At 48.1% G+C, this 9,449-nt stretch overlaps 1 protein-coding gene across 1 annotated transcript; it reads right to left on the bottom strand.

Moving 5' to 3' along the window:
- Window positions 1-326: 326 nt before the first annotated feature.
- On the bottom strand, window positions 327-9,411 carry LOC119164388 (uncharacterized). The gene is made up of 4 exons (XM_037416567.2): window positions 9,151-9,411; window positions 4,550-4,588; window positions 2,781-2,793; window positions 327-1,212 (listed from the first exon to the last, which is right to left on the bottom strand). Exons 1-4 carry the CDS (start codon window positions 9,274-9,276, stop codon window positions 1,040-1,042), a joined length of 351 nt encoding a protein of 116 aa, XP_037272464.1. The 5' UTR covers window positions 9,277-9,411; the 3' UTR covers window positions 327-1,039.
- Between the last annotated feature and the right edge of the window lie 38 nt (window positions 9,412-9,449).

Raw genomic sequence — 9,449 nt, 5'->3', positions numbered from 1 at the left:
AAGAAAAAAAAAAAAAAAAAGAGGGAAGTGCCAGACTTCGAAATGTTTGCACAATGTCGCTCAACAATTGTTTTGTTTCGTCATGATGCATGTGATGCGAGGTGACAGAATGACGTCAACAACTGAAAACAACTCTGGATGTCCGACTCATGATGTGAAGAGGACATGCTGCAACCACATGAACAAAAATGCATAAACAAGCACTTTCTCCAATTAAGGGGGTGGGGGTGAAAACAACCGAATAAAGCTTCAGTGACAAAACACTTTCGTCATACAAGGAAGGTAGAATAACAGGGCAGCCCAACACAAACCAATTAGAAGTGTGCGAGACACATACACAAGGAACAAAACCTTGGTAACCCACCAGTCTTCTTTGTCCCCCCATGCACACCCAATGTTTTCAGTCTTCTTTGAAGAGCCGTAAGAACAGAAACCATTAAAAAAAAAAAAGAAACACGGCAAAGGTGTGTGTGTGACGGCAATGAGTTGATGTGACGAAACGCAAAATACAATACAAAAAACGAAGAGACCGTTCAAATAGAGGAGAAAGAGAAGAGCGAGAAGGAGATACAGGGAACGGGGATCAGACAGAAGGAGAAAAAAAAAGAGGGACCAATCCCTTCGGCTGGCTCAAGGACGCTCCTGTGGCAGAAGACGTACACGCACGCACACAAAAAAAAATTCACGCATGCCCGGCCACACACACGCAGCGGAGGAAGGAGCGGCAGCGGCGAAATGTCATTCACCGGCACTCGTTCCGTCGAGCCGTCAACCCGAACTGGAGTAGAGCTGTGGCCGACGAACGAAGGAAAAAAGAAAGGGACAAATCCGATGACTGCTGGGACAGTAGGATGGTGGCGGCAGACGTCGGTTGCAGCGGCGGCCGAAGGGACTGCAGGTTTTCTTCCCCCCTAGCTTTTTTCCCACATAGAAGAGCGCGGACGGAAGGGGAGAGGGAGTGTGTGGCGAGGAAGAGGAGGGGAAAGCGCATTTTAGCAGCAGCGGCGGCGCGTCGTCGTCGGTCCCACTACTAGCCACTTTACGCGTCATCCTCATCATCGTCCTCGGGATCGTCGTCTCCCTCGGGGTCATCCCCTTCCTCATCGTAGTCCTCGCCGTCGGGAACTGCATCGTCGTCGTCATCATCACCCTCGCCGTCATCACCGGCACCCTCCTCATATTTGTCATCCGACTCCCCGTTTTCCTTTTTGTCTGCGTGGACAGTAACAAGGAAGGAGGAACATGAAGCAATGAAACAGTCGTGCAAGCCACAAAGCTTTCTACAATACTGTGGACACTTAGTAAACAGAATTGCACCATCTGAACTACTACTGGCTTTGTGCCTCAATTACTGCTACCCTGTTCATCTCTCAGTAAATGGAGATCCGGTTAAACAAGATCCATTTCCTTGGTCCCTTAAGGTTCTGTTTACTAAGAGTCTACTTCATTCACAAGAGGTAACAGTGGTGGCACTATGGGAATGACGGGTAGTACGTAGATTCACCTAATCTTCATGAGCTCAGCTTCGAATGCACTTATCGCTCCCTATGTACTTTGGCTTGTACTTCATATAGAAACACGGCTCATTCCAAACCTTGTGAGCCAATTCGAATTAGTCTAAAGGGGGCAGAGATGGTGAAGTGAGGCTACAGAGCTTTGTCTTGCAACAATGCAGCTGCAGGCCACATGGAACCAAAAGGACAAGGCTAAGGCAAATTAATGTACTACCCATAATTCTCATGCTGGCTAAAGTGCCATGAATGCAGCATCTATAGACACTAGTACCACACTTCCCTCTAGTGCAGTATTACGAAGCTATGGCTCAAGCTTTATCAAATGTTTACGTCTAACCCCAATTCACAAGAAACGCTTGACCTACAGCAACTGTATAGCAGCCTGACCTAAACCAGCAAGATTCTGCGCAAAATAGGTTATACATAAAAGTGATAAGCAGAAGCATGGTCGGTTTTAAAGGCTACTTAAACCAAGAAGTGAAGAGATAACTCGGGGGAGGGGGGGTGAACAACACTATAACGACAAGTTACAGCATATTCAGTGCAGCTGGCAGACACTGCAAGCAATAATCTCCGATATGGAGCGCAATACCTCCTATTCTACGACGGGAATGCAACTCTTATCAACTGAAGAAGCTGCGTCAGGCAACTTATATTCACCCTCGCACTGGAACACGCAACTCACTCAATTCAACAAACTCTGCTCCAACTCTGGTGTTTATTGAAGCCTTGGCAAGCGGAAATGTTTACTAAATGGGGGTTGGGAGTATCTGGACCATGCCAAGCAAGAAGTGACAGCTTATGACAGAAAGATCCATCCGGAGAAGGAATGGCAAAATGTGCGGTAAAATCAACAAAGCTCACATCACTAGGTGTACGCCTTCCTTGCAGGCGAACGGGACTATTCTCTCAAGAGTACCCTTACATTTATTGTGTACCTTGCTAGAGTCGCAACAAAAGTGGCCATCATTATGGATGGCCTGCAAAGAACACCACTTGGCACTTGCTACTGCCAGGTAATGTCCACAAGCTTTTTAGATTTTCTCACATACCAAATTATTAATGAAGGAATCCAATATTAACATAAAAGATCAGACATTGAGAAAAACAGACAACTCTAAATATAATGTCAGCAGTGCCGATCACATAAGTGCCGACTTCACACTGAGGACAAAAAAGCCCATCGTGCAGATGTTTGGGCCACTGTGCTGGCCACGTTCAGCTGCAACTGAAATCTGGAAACTGCATTTAAGGTTAGAAACTCACCTTTGTGGTCCGTCTGTTGGCATTACCAGGTTGGAGAGGTACATGAAAAGAAAGAAGTTACCCAATGAACACACTCACAGGCTGCAGCAAATTTGGCATTCTTGCCTCAATGCACAGTCACATGAAATGCTTATGTCACTGCACCATAAGAAGAATGACGCACCATTGAACTTCGAGGCGGATGATCCGTAACGCTTCTTAGCTAACGGCATGGGGGTGACACTGAATTTTAATGAAAGGCATTCTTGACTTTAGCCAATGCTCCTTTTCATATAAGCAGCATACGCTTCATGTTCCAAGCTGGATATTGAGGAGCTATTTGAGCGCCACGCACCTCCTTTCCTAATTCTCTATTTCGCAACATCCTTATGGACCCATGTGAAGCAGTGGCTATTGCCCATAGATAACTACATTTTAGTCGGCAACTGCTAGGCAGAGGGGTTGGCCAAGTTCGCGTGGCACATGACTGCACTAGGGGTTTTCTGTTGGCAGTGCTACAACTGGCCCAGTTATACAGAAGTGCCCTCCGCAGTATGGGGTTTTTATTCGCAGTGTTACTGCTACCAACAAGTTTTGATGGAAGTGCCCTATAGTGAAGTTGTGCCAAAGTGAGGATCCAAGAAAGCTGCAAGAAACAATCTGAATAATAGCCAGATCAAGTGAAGATGGCCCCACGACGTGCTGTCACTCAGAGATGTCAAACTAGATAGGTGAACAATGGAAAACCCAGCATTCCATGCTAGCTAGATGCTAAAATAGGTGCCCCCCTGACCATCACCGTCCCTGCTTGAGCATTTGTGCCCAATTTGAATACTTTCAGCGACCCCTAAACTCAACTGGTGTGATATGCTGAAGATGGCTAAAACCAACAATTTATTCCTTGCGAGCAACTCTTTTAATGTGTCAATAGAAAAATGACTTGAGCGTGTTGTCAAGATACTTATTAAAGGCAGTATTGTTGCTCAACAAGAGCTAAGAAAAATAATCTAATGCAATTCGACAGGTGCCGATCAAAAAATAAAAAAGTTACAGCACTGAAGCCTTGGCGATACAATCACAGCTCATGCAAACTTTGGGGAGGGGGTGATATGAATTTTGCACTGGAGGCCCGTTAGCCTCTGATGTAATGAAGTACGGTTGTTGCGAACCGTTATTCCGCACATCCACCATATATTTACGAGTTCCAAGTGGGATCGTTGACATCTCGAAACTTTACTGGCAATCATTCAGAGCTGTTCATGATGTTGCCATGATTTTGAGAAACAATAAGTGCATGACAACTTCCTTTTTCTGCATACTAAATTTTCTGTTTTTTGGTGATACGAATTCCAGTTATAAGAATACTTTTTCTTACCTTGCGACATTTGTATAACCAAGGTTTCACTATACAGAGTTCAGTTACTACACCCCTATGACACCACGGATGCCATGGTCCAGTAAAAACCTATTTACATGCTCTTTACTTAGATTTTCCTTTTTACAGTCACCACACCTTAACAAAAATCCGACACCAATGTACTAGAACGATCCTCAATTTGAGCCAAGTTCCTGAAACACTCATGCAATGCATGATGCAAAAAAAAAAAAAAAAAAGACTGCTCAGGAGGTAGATGAGCGAGTTAGGCAATGTGGACTGTATTCGGGCTTTTAGAACATACCTGCAGAGCACCAGTAAGTTGTTTCAGCGCTAATACATGAAATACTGAGCGAATAGCCTGCTACACCGGAGCAGCAAAAGACTGCAAGTGAGAGAAAGGCACTTGACGCACCTTTTGGACCTTCTTCTTCACATCATCATCTTCCGACACCTGAAAGAGCACACAGAAAGACCATGAGAATAGGATATACGCAGTACACTAATACAGACTACAAAAGCAACTGGTTGCCGCCAACGTCGCCACACATTGAACGTATGCATAAAATGGCTGCCGTCTTATTAACATAATTTATCATAGAGCACTCCCTAATAAAGAGAAGCTACAGTAGTATGTTGCGAAGATGAAAATGTACTTATAGATTTCTATAACTTCAATTCAAATGACGTTAAAGGGAATTATTCAGTACACAAAGGTGGTCTCAACAGACTTTTCAGAAACCTTGCAGAGCTTGTTTCATTTCTAACATTAAAGGAAAGTTCTGGCTTAATCGAATTGCTCGCCTCCAAGACGACTTTCTAACATAGTGTCTGCTATGGCTGTCCTTTATTAGTCTAGCAAAGAGTATATATAGTAAAGTCATTTCGTTTTTGCACGAATCGAACTGAAAGGAATTACTTGCAATTGATTTCGCCTTGTAATGCTTTAAGATGTGTGTCTTTGTGATGTATACATTAGGGACAATAAAAGAGGGACAATGACTTGGTTTAGATTGACAAACTGCACTCTTAATGCCATACATTATACTATCACAAGTCCATTATTAGATAAGAAAATCATGGCGCAATGTTTCATTTTTAATGTTAAAGCCGAAATCTCTGCATGAGACTAAAAAAATTTCAAGGTGCATTTTCAGCATTTTTGTGGAGTTGGCTCAATAAAATTTCGTGTGCTAAGTCTATTTCACACAACATTACGAGATACTTCATTTTCATCGACTGAAAGTTACATAGAACCCAGCAGATGCCTTCAAAATTGCTTGCGTCACGGTGTTTGGTGCGAAAATTTCGAGGTGCCGTTGTCACCCCATTTTCTTTTCACGTGTTTTTCTTCTTACCAAGTGTCATGTCGTGGTAAGAGTGGCGTTTTCACGATTGTGGAAGCGTACTTTACCAATATGTGACAGATGATTTTTATCTCTACTTTGAGACTTTCTAAAAAATGCCCATTTCATGACACCCCAGGTTCTAATTCTCTGCACTTGGGTAATAAATTCTACATGCAATCTATGGCAAGTTCTTAGCATTATACAGCTGAGATGGGAGAATACGAGCCATTAATGGATCGCAAATATAGAACTTGTAAAAAAAAGTGGCAATAAAAAAGGTTTACATCTAAATCCATTGTGACGACACAAAACACAAACGATTCAAGTCACTGTTAAAATGATTACATGCTTCAAATCAGCATGAAGGAATTGCCTGCACTGCTGAAATGTTCTTGGTCTAGGCTAAATACAAAAAAAAAAAAAAAAGGCGTCAATGAATCTCCACTTCGTACAGCAAAACTCTGCACAGAGCCACAGCGCCAACGCTGATTGAGCCCGTGGTTATGAACGGGTTGTGCTCAGTGCTGTTATTCGCAAAGTCGTCATGTGTTGTCAAAACCGCAATGCAGTTATGCTATTGTACACCGTCGCCGAATAAAAACAAACACCGCGTTACCAGGTTCAAAAAACAAGGGCTTTATTTCGACACGCCTGGAAGCGTCGATCGCGATTACCGACAGAGAGCGTGGGAGGCGCACACCACTCCCATCTACGCAAATTGCCGCTCAAATGACGGCGGAAAACGAGCGCCCAGTCACCGACACGTGCCCGGAGTGCCGCCATCACATGCACCCCCACACAAGCCCCTACAAGGAGACGCATCGCAGCAACCCCGACCGCGCGACGAAGACCTGCCGCTAGAGGGAAAAGGGGCGCTTGCATCGGCAGCGAGGTAAACTGAAACGGTCGTTTTATTGTGCTTAGCGATTCTCCGGAGCTACTCTAATGCGCAGTTTTTGCAAGGGTTTGGTGACGCTGTTGTTTTCAGAATGCACCCTTGGAGCTCTCCGAACTCGCGCAAACGCCGGCGAACGTTTGCATCCACGCGCCACCTCGCAATCGACGGCAGCGCGCACGGCGATATTCACGGCCACCTTTTGCATTTTTTTTTTGGCCCGCTAGCGCGAGTCACACTGCGAACCAAGCGTCCCCCACCGCCACCCTGAAAAAGCAAATGACTAACGAAACACCGCGCGTGACGTGGCGCCGCTGCCACGGCAACCGGAGGGGCTCCCCGCCAATGGCGCGCGGAGGAGCGTCCCGCGCACCGACCAATCGGCTGGCGCGCGCACGTTTGAAGGTGAGCGTGAAGGACGGGGCCGGGGAACGATGCCGGCCGGCCGGCACGCAAGATGGCGACAGGGGCCGACGTCGCGTCGCAATACAGACGGCACACAATGGACGTGAAAACAAAACAAAGGACGCCGCGGCTAGCGATGAAGGAACGCGACATCGTTCGACGGGCCAAATCCAAACACTCCGCTCGCGCTAAGTGGCTCACCGACGCCGTGCACCGTTAGCGACGGCGAACGCTGGGGCCGAGTAGCGCAACAGGGCTTTCAGGAGGCGAAGCCGCGAGCTTACGTGCGCACGCATGATCGCGGACTAAAATTAGCGACGAAAGGTACGACGTCTCTAAGGCCCCGACCGCGAAAGCTTTCCCTCTCATTCGCGCGCGCTCGCTACAATCGTCGCGAGGTGGCCTTTTTACTCTCGAGACGTCGAGAACGATCAAAAGCTAACCGCCTTTCCGATCGCCCTGTAAAAGCTAACCGTCTACTTTTCACCCTCCCCCAATCACGGCGACACCATCTATCGATTATTTTGCTGCTTCTTCGGGGAGAGTGCATCTATCACGGGTTGCGGGGACCGTCAAATCGAATGTCTCCATCACGGAGAGTCTCGCGACTAACTCCCCCCTTGAATCGAAGACGCTGGGGCTTCCCCCCTCTCCCTTTTCCCATCACGACTTCCTTTTCCTCACCTCTCCACACAATAAAAGAAACCACCTGTGATTATCTATCTAGCTGAACGTATATATATAAGCATAATGGAATCTATTGTTTCGTCGCTACAAATTGGTAAGCACAACTTCCGGCGCGGTGTTCATCTGTTTTTCCGTTTACATATACCCCCCCCCCCCCCCGGGCGTTCAGGCTAGTCGCGTCGGCACCGGCTCCGTTCCTACAACGGTCCGGCAAAGAACAGATAAGATTCACAAAACGTGCGAAACCGTCGTTGAGCCCGGGGCGACAAGACACGGTGAAACCGCAGCAAAGATCAAATAAAGAAAATAAAAATGGCGACTTGAGCGAAAACGGCGGAGCTGCTAGATATCGCGCGGTGAAGCCAGCCACACAGGAGTGGCTCTATCTTTGCTTAGCGGCCGCCGGTGCGACGATAAAAACGGGGCGCGGAAAAAAAAAACCTCACTGGGGGACAGAAATCGCAGACAAACTCGCCAGACACACACAAAAAAAGTCTCGTTACACACGAGCAGGCAGGGGTTGTTAGCAGCGGATAAGGCTATCAACACGTAAAACTAAGTTTTCGTCCTACAGGCGGATCGGGGGGGTGGGGGGGAGTAGGCGAATGATCGGCGCGGTCGCTACTGGGCGATTATAAATAACCCCTCTGCGCGGCGGCGGCGGACGACACCGACTAAACAAGCGGAAAAAAGAAGCGACTTGACCCGGAACCTTTTGAGCGAACGGCCGCTCAACAGAATGATGCGTGGGGGTGAGCGAACAGCGCGAGTCCCAAGATACCGCGATTGCCCCGCACGATATCGCACACGCTAACTAGCCGGCCCCGAAATTTAAGACGAACGGTATGAGCTGCAGAACGTCGCAAGCCGTTGCCACAAAACGACGATCGCTTTTCCGGTAATTTCGACGATCGAAAGTAGGCAGGGGGCTTCGCGGTGTAGCATCTGAAAACGCGAACGGAAACCCGGTACCGAAGTCCGATAAAAAAAGCGAAACAAAAAAACGCGCGATGGAACGGCATCGCGGGACTTCGCGAAAAAGAACGCGCCTGGCCGTTTTATGTTCCGTTTCCGAGATAATGGAATGCCAGCAGCGAAGCAAAAATAAGTTGCCGAAACCGCCACCAGCGCACGCAAGGCCGTAAACACGACGGAAGCCGACGCTTTTTATTTTTTTCGAGCAAACGAAAGCAGCGAATAGGTTCGGAATGGTTGGAGGACTGGGGGGGGGGGGGGGGGAGCTATAGCTTACTCATTGTAGCGTCCGCGGAACAGCGTGATCAGTGAGGGGGGGGGGGCAATCGCGCAGGAAACGCTAACAGGTACCGAAGCAATCGCAGAAAACGCGACGGGATCAGAGAAAAAAATATGAACAGAACAGCGCTTCAGCCGGCGTTAGGCTTACCGCGACCCCCGGCACTACCACTTCCATAATGACTGATGTTAATTCAAGACACCTTTCCGGCAGCGCTAACACACAACCCACGCACGTCTCGCGCGGTTCGGAACACGGCGAAACGATCGAGACGCTCTGGACGGGGTTTAAGGTCGTAGTCGACGTCTCAATACGGCGATCGCGACGTGTAAACTGAGAGCGGCAAAGGCCGGCGACGGCGCGCCGAAGGCTTGCACAACGAACATAAGCGCCGGCAAGAGCCGGCGTTTCGCTTGCTCGCTCACCTCGGCCGAAGTCCGCTTCTGCGGCGACTTCTCCGTCTTGGCGTCGCCGGCGCCCTTCTCCTTGGCCGAGATGACTTCGTCGGCCTGCTGCGTCGCGACGTCGGCTTGCTTGTCGCCTGAACTCATGGCTGTTTTCTGTGCGAACTGCGGGGAAGAGCCGACGCACAGCCGCTCGCCTTTGTTCAAATTCGTAAAAATGGCGCGTGGAGCGAGTGCAGCGCAGAGAGCCCCGTTGCCTAACTTTAAACTGCAACAGAAACGTCTGTAACTGACGGCTTATGCCAAGAAAAACGGCTGCA

The sequence above is a fragment of the Rhipicephalus microplus genome, chromosome 8, assembly GCF_043290135.1.
Source record: "Rhipicephalus microplus isolate Deutch F79 chromosome 8, USDA_Rmic, whole genome shotgun sequence".
Classification (NCBI taxonomy): Eukaryota; Metazoa; Arthropoda; class Arachnida; order Ixodida; family Ixodidae; genus Rhipicephalus; species Rhipicephalus microplus.
This window is presented reverse-complemented; position numbering and strand designations above follow the sequence as displayed.